At 37.1% G+C, this 22,007-nt stretch overlaps 1 protein-coding gene across 2 annotated transcripts in view; it reads right to left on the minus strand.

Annotated features, from left to right (window-relative positions):
* LOC114664624 (CD276 antigen-like) overlaps window positions 1-22,007 on the minus strand; it is a 233,561-nt gene that overhangs the window by 6,958 nt on the left and 204,596 nt on the right. Inside the window, exons 1-2 of one of the 2 annotated variants that reach the window (XM_051936346.1) lie at window positions 11,574-11,597; window positions 801-994 (exon numbers count right to left, since the gene is read on the minus strand). In XM_051936346.1, the coding sequence (XP_051792306.1) occupies window positions 801-867 (67 nt within the window). In that variant the 5' untranslated portion in view covers window positions 868-994; window positions 11,574-11,597. Of the gene's footprint in view, window positions 1-800; window positions 995-11,573; window positions 11,598-22,007 lie in introns of those variants that run through there. The other variant, XM_028818812.2, reaches the window with a different exon arrangement.

A 22,007-nucleotide genomic window follows, 5' to 3' on the forward strand; every position in this document is an offset into this window, starting at 1 on the left:
TGCGATTTCTTCTTGTTGGGCTATCTGAAATCGAAGGTATACACATGCCGACTTCAAAATATTGAAGCCCTCAAGGACCACTCACCACGAAACTGCTACTATTCCCCTTGAAATTGCCAAACAAGTCATGCGAGCATTCAGAAATCATCTCGAAGAGTGTATCGCTAATGATAGCCACCACAATGAAGACATCGTTTTTAAAACACAGTGAAAAAAATTCTACTTTGTATACCCTTTCTTGAGTTGCAATGAAATTTATTTTATCTTGTAGCATTTTTGTAGAAAAAACGTTTGAAATGTTGCAACATTGAGGATCCTAGGCATGAATGAAACACTCTAATTATGTCTGTGTGGAATATGCATGTTATCCTTTTGTTTTGTTGGTTTCCTTCCTCATTCCCACGTATGTGCTGCTTAGATTGCCTGGGGATTTTCATTGATCCCAGTAGTAGTGTACGAGTATGTGGGATGGTCCTGCAATGACACTCTGTTCAGTGAGGTTTTCTACTTTGTGCCCAATGCTATCAAAATAGGCTCAAGACTTTAACTTGAATTAAATCTGTTTGAGAATGACTAACTTATAAAAACAAAAAGAAGTAAACCATGCATTATGCTGCATTTTTAAATTACTTATTGTTGTCTACATTATAATAAAGCAAAATATAAAATGCTCATCATACAAAAGTGTTATTTTTAATTCTTATTAACGTGTTATCAATTGATTTTCTGAAGAGAGCGTGAGAAAACAATGCCCTAATTCAAAAAATGTGGATTTAAAGATGTGCTGTAGAACTACTTACAAGAAGTCGACTCCAGGATCCACAGAACAATCCAAATAGCCTGTCCAGTCTTCAGGTTTTTATACATTCCAGTTATCAATTGAAACACTTTTGATAATCTAATATTCAAATTGTGGAGATTCTTACACGTTGCAATTGCTAGAATGGAACAAACTGGTCACAGTCAATGTTTCTTTGATGCAGTGTCCAACTAACTGAAACAAAGCATACAGTACAGATTTAGTTACTATGGTAGGTAATTTAATTTCATTTTTAAAAAACATTTCTGTCTAAAATATATGCATGTGATACTAAGATTTACAATATTTGAAGAAAGTGCTTTATTTAGTAAATTTAATGATAAATCCTTAAAACTTTCTAATTAACCAGGTTTTATATAAAATTGGCTTACACCATAATGCTATTGTCTTTAAACTAAATGAGTATAATAGCGCATGACAGAGATTAATCATTATCAAAAGTGTAAAGTTCAGCATTTATTTTGAAATGGTTTGTGTGTGAATCATGAAGTGTTTCTTCAGATGGCTGTACATGCTTATATGTCTCTAATCTTGGTAGTTCTGTTCTGTGAGTTACACAAACAAAGTTTGATCTCTTTACAAATGTTGTGTCACCTATATTGTTGATTATAGATACTGCTCATTCTTTTTTAAATTTTAGGAAACCTTCTCATGATTCTGGAATATGGGAACAGAGGTGGGGAGTCTCAGCAACTCAGCAGATCCTTAAAAGCACATTCTATTTCAATGCTGTCAAATGAAGTTAAAAAAGGTCAAAGCAGTAGTAAAGTAAATCATAATAACTACTCTGGAAATATATGTGAAAAATGACACATTGGGTGTGTTTGCAGAGTCTGATAAAAATTAAATGGGACAGAAGCTAAAAGACAATAATGCCGACGGTTACACTAAAGATAAACAGATGACTCAGGCGCTCTTCATAAGCAGTGATGACTCAGATGCCAAGCTCTCATTGCGTAGCATGACACGCACAAGACCAAAGTCATTTATCATTGTAAGGTCAGAAATTGATTGCAATTCCATTAGTAACTGAGCCTGATACCGGTACAAGAGTTTCTTAAGTTTCAAGAGAAACATGCTATAAGGGTGCAATGCTAAAGCATGTCTGCAAATAACAGACCTTATTTTGAGAATATACTTATAGTAAAAGGTAATCATCCAGCGGTTTCTAGCACAGAGTTAATGTGTAATACCTTTATAAGGTTGAACCTGAAAGAGATAAACTCTATCCACCAGAATACAAAGGAAGCTGTGTTGTAAAAACATGTGGGGTAATAAAGAAAATCTAGGCAAGTGTGTCACTGAAGCCTAAAGGCAATCTCCAGTTCTGACAATCCTGTGTACACTATGAGCAAAAAGTGGGGTTGTCCAGCAAATGAAAATACTATCTATCAGCATCACTGAAATTTTTTAACCTCCTTAATGTTAACATTTTTTCTTGAAAAAACATGTTAAAAGTGTTGCATTTTATGGCTTGAAAAATTACATATTTATTAAATCTGATCTTTCTACTGTAAAACATGCAAAACCCTAAAAATACAACATAAGAAGTGCAGAAAGTATAATAATGGTATAAATAATAATAATGAATAATAATAATAATAAAAATAATGCTAATACCATATATACTGTGAACATGTGTTGCCTGTGTGGTATATCTTGAAGCACAGTGAAATACACAATCAAACGCCACTGTCAGAAGAGTAGTAGCATGATTCGTTGCAGATTTTCTTTCCAGACTGATCAGCTTTTGAACAGCACACTGTACATGTGCAATTGACACAAATGTCACTTTTCGGTTCATCAGGATCTTTTTTAATGTCACTGTTTGTTTCAATCAAACTGCCTGAAGACAGATTAATTTCGTCATCATTGCTCATATCACTGTCAAGAGCGTGCAACACATGGGCTGCTGAAAAACATTTTTTATGAGATACCATTATGAGGCTAGAAGAAGATGTGTCTGCACCATTGCCTGGGTAAAACTTTGGCCTGTCGCTTATGCAAGACATGCCTATTGCGTTTCCCGAGCAACGCTCTGCACTAACGCTGTTGGCATTTTTACAGATTGAGTAATCCTTGGGTCTAATGCTTATGCGAGACACATCTATACAGTTGCCCTAGTGATTCTCAGTACGAACGCTTTTAGCACTGTTTTTATAGTCCTAGAGATGGTTGGGTCTAACACTAAGGAGGTTATTGGTTTTTTTTCTTTGTCAGCAGCACTGGAACTAGTGACTAATAGAAATAAGAGAATTCTTAATAGATGCAGTGAACTCAGGAAGGCTGTTTAATATGGGGCATGAGAATTATTGTTCCACTTAAAGTATACCAAAGAGTACTTGCAGAATGATGATACCCAGGCAATCCTAGTGTTCTGAGGACAAAGGCCATTACTTACAATTGTATGGTGCCCTAGAATAGTCATATTCTATAACAGGTAAATAGTTGCCAGCCCTATCAATAGCTATCCCGATAACCACCACTTCATCCATGGGTCAAGTAAACAATAGCATTACAAACATGTAGATTTTGAAGGACCAACAAAGGGACACCTTTATGATTGTTGTTCATAGTTATTTGAAGTGACAAGAAGTGTTGAAAATGGACTGCAAAAATTAACATTCAAATGCAAGGAAACCTCTTTAGTTATTACAGGATACCTGAAATCCTTTTCAGTTTTAATGAACTAAAATTATCAGAAAAAGAATCTGCAATATTTCTGCAATTAAACCTTATCTGACACATTTGCTATGCTCTGTACTATTCAGCTATTGAAGAACAAGCTAACAGATTCATACTTATTCTTAAGCAAAAACTGTGTTTAAAGGCTCAACTGCTATTTATTTAAGTCTATACATGTTTTTGCTGACATTTAACAACTGTCTACACCTACAACAAAAGATTTTCTGGCAATCTTTTTATATATGGTCAATTACATGCCTTAAAGAGTTGTGTCTAAAACACACTAAGAATGCCCAAACCCTTTGCAGAGGTTCATGATCCAGACATGGCCACTTTGCCCACAGATATTCTGTAGCTCCTTGTTATTATAGGAGGAAAGGGAAATGAATGCCATGAACACTTGACTTCTGAAATTGAACCTCTCTCTTATAGATAGATAGATAGATAGATAGATAGATAGATAGATAGATAGATAGATAGATAGATAGATAGATAGATAGATAGATAGATAGATAGATAGATAGATAGATAGATAGATAGATAGATAGATAGATAGATAGATAGATAGATAGATAGATTATTAATCCCAGCGGGAAATTCACATACTCCAGCAGCAAAAAATATTAAAGAGTAATAAAAAATGCAGGTAAAAAACAGACAATAACTTGAATAATGTTCAACGTTTACCCCCTCTGGTGGAATTGAAGAGTCGCATAGTTTGGGGGAGGAATGATCTTCTCAGTCTGTCAGTGGAGCAGGACAGTGACAGCAGTCTGTCGCTGAAACTGCTCCTCTGTCTGGAGATGACACTGTTTAATGGATGTAGTGGATTCTCCATAATTGATAGGAGCCTGCTGAGTGTATACAGTGGATATTAAGGACTACAAAAAAATGAAACTATCACTTGGATAAACATTTGCCTTAGCCAAACCAGCTAAACTGTCAAAAGCCTGTTGAACCAAAGAAGGTATGATCATCTGAATTCCTTCAGTGTTGTCCACATACTAGATTTTCCCTAATGTTGCCACCTCCACTCCTAAAAAAGGGCACAACCACACCTCTACTGATACTTCTGAAACTGCTCCAGAAATCCACAACTCATCTGATGCTTCATCAACATGAACATTAACTCTGATCATATGACCAAGTCCCCAGGTTACCAGACTTACCTTATATGATAATAAGATAATTTTGTTGGTCTGTTGTGTAAAAAGGTAGCTAATTCAAGTAATAATAGGCCAGTAACTTTGACGTTCGTCACAGGTAAATTAAAGGAAGCAGTCATTAAGGAAAAGATCAATCAGTATATGCCGTCAGGGGGTCAGTGATGGGGCTGCACCCACATAGTAATGACATAGGACAAACTTTAAAAATCAATAGACATTGGCACTATATCTTTTTTTTTTTTTAATTTTATTTATTAATTTTATTGTAATCATTCCATACAAATAGATCAATTTATAACAAAAAAAATTGAAGACAAATCAAACCCCACCCAACATTGGCACTATATCTGATCGTGTTCAGCTCTGACGGGAGAGCATTCCCCACATAGGGAGAAAAGCACATGGCCGTGATATCTCTGGCAATCAGCAGCTACCCTCTAAAACACATGGAGCTCTGATCTCTCTCTCTCAAAAACGTCAAAACGTTACTCCTTAACAATCTGTAGATGACAATGTCTATTGAATAAACAGGTATTGCTAGGCAAGGTGCACTCCAACATGTGGCGAGACGTAGACCAACTCGAACAGAGGCTGGATAGTGAATGAGGAAGGCCCCACCCCCCTGCTCTCGGCCCAGAGTCACTCTGTTGGATTTGCATAAATATATTGGTACCGCAAGAGAACTATGGTACTTAGCATGATGAAAGAAGTCGAAAAATCAACCAGAAAGTTCAAGCAAATTATAGAAAACAACTAGATCTAAATCCATTAAGTAATTCTCTCATGAAAAGTGGACAGACATACAGACAGAACGCGCTTGGACCATGAAATTTTTAAAACCATTTCTTAGTGAGCATCTATGGGCCAAGGGTAACCTACATTCCAAATTTCAAGTCCCAGGTCCTCATGGTTCGGGAGATTTCATGATGAGTGAGTCAGTGGTGTTTTGCTTTTTTTAAAATATATAATTATCTGGATAAGAATGCAATCAATGAGTTTGCAGACAATACCAATACCAAACTAGGTAGAAAAGCAAATAACACAGAATCAGCTAAATTGTTACAGAGGGATTTGGATAGATCTGTGGCAAATTAAATTTAATGTAAGTAAAGGTAAATTATTACACAGAAATAGTAAAAATGTTAGATATTAATATACAATGGAAGTTTTGAAATGTACACATCAACATAGTGTACAGAAATGATTAAGAACGCTAATAGGATGTTATGTTATAGAGTGCAATGTGTGAAGTCAAGAGAGGTTCTGCTTAAGGTTGGTATATAAAACACTAGTAAAGCTGCATTGCAAATACTGTGTACAGTTTTGGACTCTTTATTACAAGAAAGATGTAGCAGTACTAGAGAACGTCCAGACAAGTGCAACTAAATTGAGATGAGAAATTGAAGGATCAGAATATTTTCAGTTTAAACAAACAGAGGTTTGACATGATTGGAGTGTTATGAATGGAACTAGTTTGTCCCAGCTGTTGCATTAAAGTCTTGAGAAAGAACATAGAGGCACAATTGGAATCTTGTTAAGGTCATATTTCACACAAAAAACAAACACATTAAATAAATGATCAAGTAGTGTGGCAGGTTTTCATCCAGGATATACACATATTTTGCTATATTCATTCTACCTTATACCCCCAGAAGCTTCCCAGAGCCTGCTGCAGAGAATCGTCTCCTCAGCAAGATGCTACCACCACCGTGGTTCGTGGTGAGATGGTGTTTTCGATAATGTGAAGTATCTAGCTTATGCCTATTTCCAGATGATTTCAGACTATCAAATGTACCTTCTGATACTCTAGCTAAGATGTCATGTGTGTCTATTAGCAGTGAGTTTCTCTTTGCAACTCTACCATAAAGCTGCGACAGCCACTGAAGCGTATAACTCCTTTTGAGTTCTCATAGACCTCTTGTTGGCCTCCCTCGTAAGTCTTCTTGCACAATCACTCAGTTTTTGTGGATGGCCTGCTTTCTGCCAGAGTTACAGTTGTGTCATTCTCTTTCTATTTCCAAATTGTTGATTTAACTGTACTGTATCCAAGTGATATTTAATTGAACTGAATTTTTTTGTTTCTGACTCATCTTATCACTAAGTTGCTTGCAGCGTTCTTTTGTCTTCATTGTGTAGGCCATTATACTGACTCACCACAAGCTGGCCCTTCTAGATATAGGAGCATTTATACTACAATATACTGAAACTCTTTGACTACAGCCAGATGCTCTCCATTGAACTAATTATGTGACTTCTAAAACAGATGAGATCAGCTCAACCAGTGGTAATTTAGGGTTGTCACATTAAAGGGGTGAATGCATGTGCGATCAGTTATTTTTTATCTGTAATTAATTTAGATTACTTTGCAAAGATCTCTTTTCACTTTGACAATAAAGAGTTTTCTTTATAATAATAATTCTTTGCATTTATATAGCGCTTTTCTCACTACTCAAAGCGCTCAGCAATTGCAGGTTAAGGGCCTTGCTGAAGGGCCCAACAGAGCAGAGTCCCTTTTGGCATTTACGGGATTCGAACCGGCAACCTTCCGATTGCCAGTACAGATCCCAAGCCTCAGAGCCACCACTCCATCCTCCACCTTCTTTCTGTTATCAATGTCAAAACATGCCAAATTATATCCACTGTGATTCAATTGTGCACAATGGTAAAATGTGAAAACATTCAAATAGATAATCGTATAAGCAATGTAACCTTTGCATCATTCTATATATACAAAAGAAACAGTCCCATTCCTTGCTCATCTTTGAGGTTTTAGTTCAAATTTTCCTCTAACAGAAAAAAGATTTCTGTGCACAAAATTAAGCAAAGAATGTTCTTTAAGACTATACATTTCACTACTGCACTTAAATTAATGAAAACAAATGCAATTATTCAATGCCCTCTAGATATGCCAAGACTAAAGCAAGGGCACGTTCACAAAACATCTCATTCTTTCATTCATTCATTCATTCATTTATATCTCAAACTCAAATAGCATCTATTGCAATGTAGGAACCATTCCTGAAACATTGATGTCCATGATGAGGGTGCATTGAGTGTTAGGCTTATTACTCACAAGCAGAGAAAGTGAGAGACACACAGAGAAAAAGAGAGAGAGAGAGAGAGAAAAGAAGAGAGAAGCTCAGGATAAGCAGTTGAAGGGTGCATTTTTTTCAGATTTCTGGGAGTTGCATCCCAGCACTACCTGAGGCAGCAGCTGGGACTGCACTGTGAGCTCAGTTTTTCAGCTACTTCCATGACTTTAACAAGAAGAGCTTGTGTAAACTGCAGTTTCGTTTCTAAATGTTGTTGATTTTTACATGTATACAATGCATATTGCCTCTCTTATTCTTACTTATGCTAATATAATGTGACGTGTCTTGCCACTGCATGGGCTGTAGGGAGTGGAAGCAGTGTTGGGGTGGAGTCTTGGGGAAGCACACTTTGTAAGGGCTCGGGGCACCTCCTTAGAGAGAGAGCTGAGAGACAGGGATCAGGGCTAATTAATGGTGCGTGGAGAAAAGGGGAGGAGGTGGTCGTCGTTGTAGTAGTTGTTAGAGCCAGAAAGATTACATCAGGTGGAGAAGGGAGTGAACAATTAAAGGGCAGGCAAGAAGTAGATAGGACAAAGGCAAATTATTTTTATTATTTTGGAGGTGTCCCCGTGACCCAGACAACAGGTGGCAGTAGGGCACCGTTTATATAGCGGCATATCGAATAAAAAGCCAGTCAGCATTTGGAAGATTCCCCAGGACAAGTGGCTCCTGAGTATGTTTAATTAGATAGATAGATAGATAGATAGATAGATAGATAGATAGATACTTTATTAATCCCAATGGGAAATTCACATTCTTCAGCAGCAGCATACTGATACAATAAATAATATTAAATTAAAGAATGATAATAATACAGGTGAAAAAAAACAGACAATAACTTTGTATAATGTTAAATGTTAACGTTTACCCCCCCTGGTGGAATTAAAGAGTCGCATAGTTTGGGGGAGGAACGATCTCCTCAGTCTGTCAGTGGAGCAGGACAGTGACAGCAGTCTGTCGCTGAAGCTGCTCTTCTGTCTGGAGATGACATTATTTAGTGGATGCAGTGGATTCTCCATAATTGATAGTTATAATAATAATAATAATCCACAAAAATTTCTAGACAAGTAGTCTGTATGGAAATGTAAGATAGTCATTTCTATATTATTAAGTGATTGCTCTTTTGTTTTTGTTTCATTTTATTTGCTCTGAGGTAAGTCAAGTAAACTATATTTTAGTTTCAAGTGCATGTTAAAAAAATGTGAATTTAACTTTATTTTAAATGCCTAAATGTATTAAGTTTCTTATATTTAACTAAATCTGTCGAATACTGTTTAAAATATTACTTTGTAAATATTACTGTTTTTCTCATAGCTAAAGCTTATTTAATGTATGTCTCTGTTACTGTTACAGTATACTGTGATGTATTGTTTTAGTGTAGTGTTACGATGCGACCGAGAGAGAGAGAACCGGCAGGTGACACTTTGCAGAGGCGCAGCGTGGGCTGGTGGAGGAACTTAAAAGGGGGGCGACAGTGCGATGAACAGCGAGTCAGGACAGGCCCACCAAAGAAAGAAGGTGGCCGGTATGGGCGTGAAGGCTTGTGGGAACAACGACCCCCTTTGAGGGGGAACAGCAACGCCTCCCATGGCCAACTGTGGGAGCTGATCTGGGACTATTATCAAAGGGACACTAAAATGGGATTTTAAGGCCCATTAAACAGTGGCTTGTGTCCGTGTGCCAGTCCAGTTCATCCGTCTCTATACCTGCTCATTACTGGGTCGTTGCCAGGGTGTTTTAGGTAGGTCATTTGACCTTTCCCAAACTGCCAACGGTACAAAAAATAACACCTAATAAGCGCTTAGTGTTCGTAAAATACCCTTCACGTTCAAATGAAGGAAAAAATACAAAATACGCACATTAAAACCACTGGACATCTATGCCTAAAAATGCGTAGCCGCCATGAATCAGCTACTTTACCTATAATGGTGCCTTTGGAGTTACCGGCACTTTTTCAAAATGGGGGGAAAGGAGCTAAAAAAAAGGTAAAGGATTGTTACAGAAAGAGCTACTCCGAGAATCAAGAAAACAAGCCGGGGCTTTCATTTTGACTTTTCGTGTTCTGTACTACTGTAACTAAAATGTTACCTAGTTAGCCATGTTACCTAATTACTTAAGTATAGTTGCTACAGTAGACGATTGCGAGTCCCCGAACAAAGCACTGAGCTACAAGTATAGCTGACAGCTATTAGCTGTTATTAGCTATTACCCCATGCCGCACCGCCAGTTCAGCCCCACCCCCAGGCCCTAGATCTTAATGAACCCCCAGATCTTAATGAACGCCCAGCACGTAACGCTTACAGATTCCAATCGATTTGGCAAATAATTGATAAAGTGCACATTTATAATCATTTTTATAATCAAAAGTGGAGACATTTTCATTTCAGCAAATATTCCACATAATCAAAACTAATTTTAACCCAAATTAGCTCAGAGCTCTGTAAATCTATATCTGACATATGAGAATTTATGTGCACAATATGGTTTTAGCAAATTACAATTTAATTACATTACCCAGAAGTCTCAATGTTTCGTTCCCTACTCCCTCACTCACACACACACATACATACATACATCTCCACCTCTCTGTTCAAGCTCGCGCACAAATAAGTTTGATAAAGCTGCTTTTAATTCACGTAGCCCCAGTGAAAAGACAAGGTTTAAAACGACTTTATACCAAGGCGGAAGCTTCCTGTAGGAGAGACGCGCACACACAGAATAAGTTCAGCACAGACACACACAAACGTCAGCGTGCGCCAGGTACTCTCAGAACCGAATACAATACCTGTTGTTTTTTGTTCCATATGATTAAACCCAAATACATACATATACACATACACACATAAGTCTATATACTCACAAATTTTTCTATCGCTTAATTTTTTTATTAGTGCTTTCCTCCTACTCACAAGGCTGTTTTGCTCAGCATATTGTTCTTGAATAGGGAGTAACATGAAGCACAATATTTGAATCGAGTTAACTCAACACTTCTCTTAGATTTTATATGAAGTGTGAGCAGAGTTAGCAAACAGACATGTCATAAATATGTGTCCTTTTAAAACTTCAGAACTGCATTCTGATATAAAATATGCAAATATCATTTATATGAGGCATATACCAGAATTCTGTTAATTTGACATACAGTCACGTTCGTGAGCTCCGCGACTATTTTAATCAGAACATGTTGATTAACTGAAGTAAAGCTAGCTTGATGTTCTAATCAAATTTTTTTGTTTAAATTAAATGTTAAATTATTCATCAAGTCGTCAATAAAATGGTGTATATAGATTTTGTTTAAACAAACGAGACACTCCGCTGTACTTGAGATCAGAAGGTTAAAGCGCAACTAGTGTCCTCCAAGAGTTCTCCGTCAACACCCAGGAAGGTTTCCCATTAACGAGATATCCCACTAAAATCAATTTGCCTTAGTAACCCACTTTGAAAGACTGAAGAACTAACGTTTACCTGTGGGTGGCTACCCTTTTGACATTCACATGGTGAGCAGTGAACACGACTAAAGTGCATTAGCTTTAGCTCATGGATGGTTTTGAAATACTGTACTGTATCTAAATAGGTGGAAACTGAGGAAAACAGTAAAGAAAATAAAATTCCTTCAATGCGTTGACACTGCTAGAGACATTATGCAACTCAATTACGTTTCGGAATGTTTTATAATATTTCTTATTGGCACATATACAAGATTACCCATATAATAAGTACGTACGAACGGTAAATGTAGCATTGAAATCTCGACCAGCCCCGCTTCAGAGCCCCACAATGCAATACTCCGCACCCCTACGCATTACTCACCAGAACGTGTCTTCCCATCTGTCGCTTAATCACTGCGAACGAATATATCACCTAAAAGGGTGGAGATTAAAAAAAAAAATTAAATACGTCACCGGATGCTTTTGTCCAAGAGAGATTTCCAAAATATGCAGTTTCAGCTTACTTCACAGAACAATTCAAGCAATGAGTGTAACGTTTACGCACTTAACTCCAGTCCTAACATCTTCGTTTTAAACTATAAGTAAAATCCATCCATTATCCAGCCCACTATATCCTAACTACAGGGTCACGGGGGTCTAAAATTAAAAGTAAAAACGATTCACACAAAAATAAAGAGAAAAGCAGGTGTTACTAAACATAAAGGTTTTTGTAAAAGATGTTTCTGTTTAAGGATTACATATTTTGTTACATTTCTTTAAGTTTCTGTTCATTTTCATAAAAAGAAAGCTTCAACATTTGCAATGAATTCACATTTAATAAGCCTGGAATAGCATATAGTTATTTATGTCTATCTTCTCTCGTTTATAACTTTTTAGTGTTATCCCTACATCAATAAAAATCAGAGGTATGTGTCTCCAGTGATCAGAGCAGAATAATTTAGAAAAACCATTCCAAATTCCCAGCCTAATACATATATTGACTATTGCTCTGCTGAAGATTCTCTTGACAAATTTTAAACTATTTTTTTATATAGTGCATTTTCTGGTGTTTCTTCCAGCAGATATCTCTTTTATGTTACTATTACCAGTATTTCTTTGTAGTTAATCAGTTTTCCTCATTTTTAAATTTGAACACATTTTAAAAACTATTGTTCATAGTGAGGAAGAACTGCTCTAGGCCTGTTTATTGACAACATCATAATATTTTATTGTTCTTTTCAATTTAACCAATGATTTTGACAGACAGCCTCAAAGCCCAGAAGCCAATTGTGTACTTACAGGACATGTGTCAGGCCATACAGTCAGAAAACTGAATATTGCTGTTCTGTTTGAAAGAAAATCTAAAAACTCTATTACAGAGACTACTGCATGTTCCTAACTGACTAGCATAAAATTGTCTGAGAAAGTTCTATTACATGTTAGCATGCACGGGTAAAAGATTATACCATTATAAGTAATGTATGAAACTTACATTCCATTCAAATTAAGCAAACACTGATGTGAATTTACCATAAAATTAACTTAATTTTGTCTCTTATGTTAGATTAAAAATAATACATATTCAATTCTTTTTTCGAAAAGTGTTGGAGATCATGGAAAACAAGGTAGAAGAAGCATGATAAAAATCGAGACCAGTTTTTCTTTACCTCTATTTGTTTTTTAATAAAAAGAGGCACTTAATATTTTTGAGTAACTCACAGTAAACCCAGAATAGCAGATATATTTACTTGTAGTGTGTCATTATCGATAAGATTTTCTGGAAATGATGTTCTCTAACTGCAAAAAGCAAGCCTTCATTTCATATATAGTATACACTGGAAATTAACCTGGGAGACTGTGCAGAATAAATATTTTTCAACCTGGCATTTCTCTGTCTATAACATCTCTTATATTGAGAAAAGTGTGCTCTATGTGTAAAGAAATCAAAGAAACAGTGATTTTGCATGTCAGTTATCAAGGAGACAACACTCCCTCAGACCAATCTTTTATTCCATCTTCAAAGCCCATCTAATCTAAATTTAGCATGGTAAGAGCCTTGTCACAAGGGACAGATTCTTTCTCCCAATCATAAAATAGTGGTTTCTTAATGATATTTTACTTGACTTCACGAGAGGTTTCTTGTACAATAATTGCTTGACAAAGAGCCATTTAAATCTGTTAAGAGTTCTTTGCATATGCAGTTGGTTCTTTGGGCTTTAGAAAGGTTCCTAAGATTTGGACAAAACAGAAATCTTTAATGTATAGTAGGCTCCCTAGCAAGATACTAACAGATCAAGAAAATATAGCCTGTGTTATTGTATGCAGCAATGGTCATCTTAAAATGAGGAACCCACTGGTATTTTATAAATCTGTTATCATCTATTCATATCATTGATTCATGTTTATTTGTGGAAACTGTTACAGATCTAAATAAATAGAGGTTCTTTCTGGAACCTTCATGTGGATGATTCCCTCATGGCATTGCCCTGAAGAACCACTTTGGTACCTTCATTTTTAAGAATGCAGCACCATCAGGGAAAACTAAAGAACCAGCCCAGTTCAGGACTCTCCTCCATTGTTCACAATTCAGAGGTGCTATTTTACTGTCCATCCATATTCTAAACCAGCTTATCCTGAGCAGAATGACCAATTTAACTTTGCTAATCCACTTAACCTGTATGTCTTTGGACTGTGAAAGGAAACTGGACCACCTGGATAAGATGTATGTGGACAGGCCATACAGACTCCACTCAGGTGGGACATAAAGCCAAGCCTCCATGTCATGAGGCAGCAGTGCTAGCACAGTCACACCATATTTTATTGTCATTGCCACGAATAGAAGCATTTTTTAACATTTATATTGTGCATTTTTGGGACTCTGAGAATAAAGTTTAATGAAACATAAAGGAATTTCACAAATTTGTCAATGTGTCTTTATTTGATATAACATGTGGTGGTAGTACAAGAAAATGGACAAATCAATAAAGAAAACAATACAGAGTCACACAAGGTAAGTTACAATTTTTGCTTTTTCATTTTATATGACTAACTTTCTCTCTTTTATAACTTTTTAGTGGGTTATCCCTACATCAGTACTTGTCTCCAATGATAAGAGCAGAAGAAATTAGAAACATCTGGGCCATTCCAAATTCCCTAATATATATATTGACTATTTCTCTGCTGAATACTCTCTTGACAGATTTTAAACCATTTTTCAGATAGTGCACAGTGTATTTTCTGGTGTTTCTTCCAACTGGTATATCTTTTATGATACTATTGGCAGTATTTTTGTATAGTTAATTAGTCTTTCTCATTCTTAAATTTGAACACATTTTTAAAAATCTTTTCTTAGTGAGATAGAACTGCTATAGGCCTGTTCTTTGATGACATGACAATATTTTGTTGTTCTCTTCAATTTACCAATATTTTGACAGAATGCCTTAAAGCTCAGCAGAAAATGGATGTAAGGTGATGAGAAAGGTATAAAAGTGAAAGGCATATTTCTCACATGAAAGTGGGAAAAGCTTTAGCAGAAGAAGAGGAAAAAATTTTGGCTTTAGCTTTCAGGCCCTGATACAGTTGTAACAAATAATAACCATTATAATCATCAACATCACTTTGCCTCATCACCTTAGTTTTCAGCAGTTCCTACAGGTTAAGACAAATACCACATTGCCAAACTGCACTCTACAAGGGTAGCCTGCAAGCATAAGAAAGACTCTGATTGGCAAACTATCTCTGCCACCCCCTCACCACCTAATAGCTAATGTGTGGCGAGTGTGCTGGTGCATAAATGGCTACTGTTTCATTATCTGGATGGAAGCTATACATTGGTGGTAGTTGAAGTGGATCCACACTGTACTTTGAGTAGGTTAGAAATGTGTTATATAAATGTAATTATTATTTTTATTAAAAGTGCTGTGCAAAATAATATTGTTTCTAGGATATTGGATGTGGCCAAAACTTTAGAACCAACAGTCATATTAATCATTGTTGTTTATTTTAATAAAAGTTATTACAGCATACATTTTGATAAAAGAAAATCAGGTACCAAAAAGTACTTTTAATTTTTCTGGTATTTTGGACTCAGCAGTTAGTTGATAACATTTTCATCTTTGCAAATAAAAGACATTATAGATATTAATCATAACTTTATTGTCAAAGATATTTACTTCTTTTTTAATTGTATTGATTTTATTTGAAGAAAAACAACATTCCATACAATCAAGTCAAACTTAACAAACCAGAATTCAGCTATTTATTCCAAGATGTCCACAGTATTAGCTGTAAGTATTCCTCTGAAGATGTACAAGCTGTGTTACACTCTTACAGATTTTCAGCCTTCCAATTATTGTGCAAGCTAAACAGATAAGATGCCTGTCCTACTATTTGCTCACATGTCTTGGCTGAACTCAAAACAATTGACCAGACTGTTCTCCTTCCACTTTATGCTTTGCACTCCCAGAATAAAACAAAAAACAAGTTATTGCTGAGATTGCATCCTCATGGGGTATGATAACTGTACCCTTGGCCTGGGTTCATAGCTGTACCCTTAAACAAGCCAATAGTATAGTTTGTGATATACCCTGAGGGTACAACCAAGCAAAGTGTGCCACTGCCACTCTAATCTGATACTTGAGTTTCCAATTAAATAGAATAGAATTTTGAATATGTAAATAGATCATTTATAACATCTATCTATCTATCTATCTATCTATCTATCTATCTATCTATCTATCTATCTATCTATCTATCTATCTATCTATCTATCTATCTATCTATCTATCTATCTATCTATCTATCTGTTTGTATATACTAAATTTACTTGTGTGAACTAGTTGTTTGATGCTGTTTTATGGAATTTGAGATATGTTAGATCTTCTCCATTCTCTGTACTGAAGAGATGTCCTGTTATAATTTTTATCTTTAAAACTGAACATGTTGCATATGTGTTATTTATTTATGGTGGCTGTCACCATCACAGTAAGTGCTTCCAACAGCTATTAATAACAAAAGTAGTACAAACAATACATCAAATAAATCTGAGAACTGGCTTTCATTACAAAAAATTAAAATTTGTTTAAACCAATAGAGAAATAAGAAAGTTCTAGCTGATTTTAACATGACCACTTAGTATGTCAAGGCACATGCATGTGTTTACAAGCGAATACAGACCGTTACAATTTGGTGGACTCAGTAGGAACTGCATTCAATGCAGTATCTATTAGTTAATGTCTATGAATAAAACTCTGAAGGTAAACATTGAAACACAAAAAGAACAATTGTGTGCAGAAAGTGTAATTATCCCTCTTATAGTACAGTAGTATTTTAAATTTTCTGTTGCACAGCTGTCTTCTCAATTTTTTTTCACTGGCTGCTTCTTCAAATAATTGATTCCAAAATATCATTGTGATATTTTTATACTATGCCAAAAGTGTGTCTTGATAGCCTGGGTCAACCTGTGTTTCATTTATTTTGAGGCAAAGTAGCTTCGGCACACATGCTGGTAATGTATGTGTTGGCTGGCTTGTTGGTAAGGTTACTGACTGAATCCTCAGTGTTTCATATTGCCTGTGCTTTTCATTATAGCAGCAATCCTGTCATGTTCCAGATAATAGCAGCTACCCGCTCAAGTGATTGTGTCCTGCACCTTTCCCGGATACCCAGAGCACAGAAAAGAGGCGCTATAATGCTGCATATGATCTTGCACTTTCAGATGTGAAACACAATTTTTGAATGCAGGTGGCGGGGTCACAAAATGTCAGGATGGATAGCTACTCTACCAGCCAATGACGTTCTGCAGCATCGTGGTTGCATATGTACAGTATGAGGCATATTAGTGGGTGTTTCAGGGAAGTGTTTAAGATGTGATCACGTACCCATATTTATGAGGTGATTGTGATTTATGTCAAAATTATCTAGAAATGTGCGTATGTCAGCTTTTATAAACACAAACCAGAAAATACAAACACATGACTCCAATTTCCAAATTCTTGTACTTCCTCCCAGTCAAGCTTAGGGCTGATTTCAAAATCCTCCTTTTAACATACAAAACCTTAAGTGGCCAAGGCCCTGCTTACTTATCTGAACTTACTGCTTACAAACCACAGTGCACATTAAGATTTCAAGATGCCAGCCTACTTATTATTCCAAGGATTAATAAAATAATAGTAGGAGGTCAAGATTTTAGTTTTAGGGTGCTGAAACTGTTGAATGATCTGCTTGCTAATATAAGAGATGTCCCTTCAGTATCAGCTTTTAAATCCAAGCTGAAAACTCACTACTTTATTCTAGCATACCCTGACTACAGCTGCTGATTAGCTGTGCACATTTCATCTGTTTGGTAGTCATTTATAAAAAAAAATATATATACACACACATATATATAGTAAGATGCTAGGGGTCGCTATCATCCCTGTAACCCCAACAGACTGATACACTGGACACAGATTAAAAGCAATAAGAAGTTGTTTTTAATTTCTTCTTTTAAATATTGCCCTTCAAGCACCACCACCACCTCTAAACAGGCAATACAACTATTTTAAGCACAATCAATAAACACAATTCTCTCCCCATACCACCCAGCAAGCTCTGACCTACTCCTCCCGACTCCGGCTCACTTGCTGGGTTCACAGCAGTCCTTTAAATAGTCCTTGACCCAGAAGTGCTTCTGTCCTTCTGTCCATGTGACACGTCAGCACTTCCGGGTCAGATGGAGAACTTGCATTTTCTTCAGCCCGGAAGTACTTTGTGGCTTCCATTCCCGTTACTTGGGAGTACTTCCAGGCTATACAGAACGTTAAAAAACCACAGGTCTTCCTGCAGCGACTCCTAGTGGCACCCACGGTACCCAGCATGGCTGTGAAGCCGAACACCAGATCCCATGATACCCTGAGGGAATCCGGGGCACCGATATGCTGCAGGAAAATTGCCATTTAGTGTCCTGGGGAGGCAGTGTCCCAAAGTAGCTGCCTTCCCCCATCCTTCTACCCTTTGGGAGTCCCGGCCAGGTTGAGCTGCTGGCCATCCACCACAATATACATAAATAATACAACATTAATAAACCATTAATAACCCTCCTTTCTTCTGTTTTCTTCTCTCAGAATTGACTGTACAGTATCTTGATTCTTGGTGCTGCTGTTCTCCTGCATACTGAAAAATGATCTCAGATAAAGGAACATTGGAATCATTGAATGGAAAGATTCTCTCATCAGATTGGACAAACCAGCACAGAGTCTATTATAAAATGCCCAGAAGTAGATAGGCATCTGGTTGGCTTAGTTCTCTAGGACTGTTCCTTTGTCTGAATTTGTCTTTGATTTTTTCATTTAAAATTGTCATCATTTCTATCAACAACAGAACAAAATTCATCAATTAATTAATGGACAGATATTTATGTTAATTGGTTTCTGCTTTGCTTTCTATGTGTGCTTTAACAATTCTGTATCTTTATATGTACTAATTATCCATCCATCCATCCATTTTCCAACCCGCTGAATCCGAACACAGGGTCACGGGGGTCTGCTGGAGCCAATCCCAGCCAGCACAGGGCACAAGGCAGGGAACCAATCCCGGGCAGGGTGCCAACCCACCGCAGGACACACACAAACACACCCACACACCAAGCACACACTAGGGACAATTGAGAATCGCCAATCCACCTAACCTGCATGTCTTTGGACTGTGGGAGGAAACCGGAGCGCCCGGAGGAAACCCACTCAGACACGGGGAGAACATGCAAACTCCACGCAGGGAGGACCTGGGAAGTGAACCCGGGTCCCCAGATCTCCCAACTGCGAGGCAGCAGCGCTACCCACTGCGCCACCGTGCCGCCCTGTACTAATTATATATTTAGTAATTATTATAATCTATACTTGTATTTTACCAGAGAATTCATTCATAATGCTCTGTGCCTGCACGCAGTGAAGAGTTATGTTGTTTTGTATTGTATGGATCTGGGTAAAAGCTTGGCAGAGCGGGTTGCCACTGAACCCAGGTGAGCAATGTGATTGTAGCAATGTTAGAAAGCAGATATGGGGGGAGAATCTCAAAGCTAAGATCTGAACTTGAAACGCTATTTACTGTACAGTGTCAGTTTAATGAAGTAAGGCAACTAAGACCCTGATACATCTGCAGCCCTACAGAAAGAGGTTCATCTGCTCAGATTTAATAGATAGGCCTCTGACCAGAAGTGCATTGTTCAACAACTCTGCTGTGCCACATGATAGCACAGCACTCAACATCCTGCTGCAATGTCTGAAAATGAAACACTCGAGAACCCTGCTACTGTGTCTTTATCATCTTCCACCTGACCACAGCAGAAACAAATACCAACCTGCTGTTTCAGAGAATTTGTGTGCCATTCCAGTAAGTTGGAAGTAGTTGCTGTGGACAGGAACTTCAAGAGGAGGGTTATGTAATAGTGTTGACTAGTTGCATCAGCTTAGAAACAAGTCACCAAAAGAATGACCTAGCATCCCATGGTCTAAAATATGCAGCTTCAGAGCTATCTTTATGGGAGCCTTTAAAAATGGCAAGCTTGCTAAAGTCACAAAAGAATTCCAACTGGTGAGTATTTCCTTTAGGGGTCACGAGCTCCCTAGTTGGAATAAGTTCTTTTGTAATTGTGGCATTTTAAGTAACCTGAAACTATATAGATATAATCCATCCATCCATCCATCCATCCTCTTCCGCTTATCCAAGATTGGGTCGCGGGGGCAGCAGCTTGAGCAGAGATGCCCAGACTTCCCTCTCCCTAGATATAATGTAAAAAGGTGATATCCCTCCCACAGTGATATGGTGGTAAGAAATCACATAAGAGAAAATAAGTTAGCTTTCTTTAATAAAAATTACGTGGCATAACAAACGAAGGAAGCCAAATGGCAAGATAATTACCAAAGTGGGATCTCGATGTATACAGTCTGTCATTTTTTGTCGCTGCGATGGAAGGGTTTTCAGGACGGATGATGTTATCACCCATCCATCCGTCGGTTTCAAGGTGTTTGGCTGCTGTCCAAGTCTTTTATACTGTTTTCTCCACATGCAGGCCTTTAATTAGGTTTCCAACAAGGCAAGGAAAGGCTTCAATTTCATCTCTAACATACAGAAATAGTACAATGTCCATTTTCGTAGTTGTCCTCTTCTCTCTTCAAATGCTTGCCTAGCAGGTCTAAATGCTGAGAGCCCCTGTGTGCTAACTTTGGCCTGGCCTGTAGGTTACCTGTGAGTGGATTTATAAAATAATTTTTGTACAGACCACAGTGACATTAAACTTATATTCTGATTACAGTCCACCCATTGTCACTGTATCTGTGACAAAAACAATACTTGAAGGTCTTATCCACAAAGCAAAAGGTACTCGATCCCCCTTCACAGTGTAGACAGTTCCTCAAGAAAGTTTGTGGAAATGTGGGGTGTAGTGCCACTATAGCTCCTGTTTTCATTCATCTAATATACCATCGTAAATAAATATTAACAATTATAAGTTACATTACACTTGGACGAACAGTTACATTTAACATGGTGTTACTAGGTAGTGATCACTGTATCCCACCGGTGGTGTAAGTGGAGATCTCCTGTTATGTCTTTTTATTACTTACATAGTCAGTGTTGTAACTGAATATCACTGGGCCCATGCAGTGGGTACCATAGCCTCAGATTACATTATAAATCTATATAGCACCATGGTGGACTTTACTATTCTTTGGCACTCATAACATTTCTAACTTCAGTATGTTGCTACATGTGCCCCACCCTTTGGTGTCTGATCCCTTTATATGAGTTACAATAGTTGTAACATAAATCAGATGCTATTCTACAGTAGACCTATTGCTTTGATTATTTATAATTGTTCTTAAACAGTATTATTGCATAATTGTACACTATCTTTTATCCTCCCCATCTTCACTATTGGATGTTCTATTCCCTTTCAGTTTACAAAATAACATCATTGGTGGTAAATTATACATATCCTCATACCCTTGAGCCCTCCTATAATAACTTTCAAGTATATTCCTAAACATTCTATATGCATGCTTTGTCCAACCCAGTGGTTTGTAAATAAAGTCTTTTGTTTGGTGGCTTTGCAGATCCTTCCGAACAAACATGTGGCTGGTACAGAAAATAGTCTTTGCCATTACTAGAACAGAAACTAAACAGTCTGATTGCCATTAGAGAACTAATGAGATACACACATGGTGACTGTCCTTTTAGCACAGGAACACTTCACTTGTCCTGCACCGTATACAGCAGTAAATCAAGGGAGCACTTTGCATTCAACAGCTGTCATCTCACTTCAGTGGCATTTCACAGTTTGTTTGTGTTAAAGTCCATAAAACTTTGTTTCTGCAGCAAATGTCTGCACAACCATATCATGGCATCAGATTTACTTAGCTGGACTTACAATCTTTGTTTGATTCCGTACTCCGTCCACTCTGGAAAAGTGAGTCATTTCTTCACCAGCTATTATCAGGTATGTGCAGCAGACCAAGAGTCATTAGTACAGTACAGTCACTTTAAATCTTTGTTCGTAGAACACCACCTTTTCTTCATTGATAAAGCTCCACCACTGAGTTGGAGAGGTCTGAACAACCACTAAATTGAGTGTCAAAACTAAAATGCTTACTATGCTAAATAAAGAAAGGTGAAGGGTAGAGCAAATACATAACATAAAACAATGCTTTATCAATCGTATGTATAATACGATATAGCACTATTAATGAAAATCCTAGACTCTCAGTTTCCAGTCTCATATCATACATCATAAATAACAGTTAAAGATAAATTAATATGGCAAATTATTACATTTAAACCAGGC

This window comes from Erpetoichthys calabaricus, chromosome 14 (genome assembly GCF_900747795.2).
Source record: "Erpetoichthys calabaricus chromosome 14, fErpCal1.3, whole genome shotgun sequence".
NCBI lineage: Eukaryota > Metazoa > Chordata > Cladistia > Polypteriformes > Polypteridae > Erpetoichthys > Erpetoichthys calabaricus.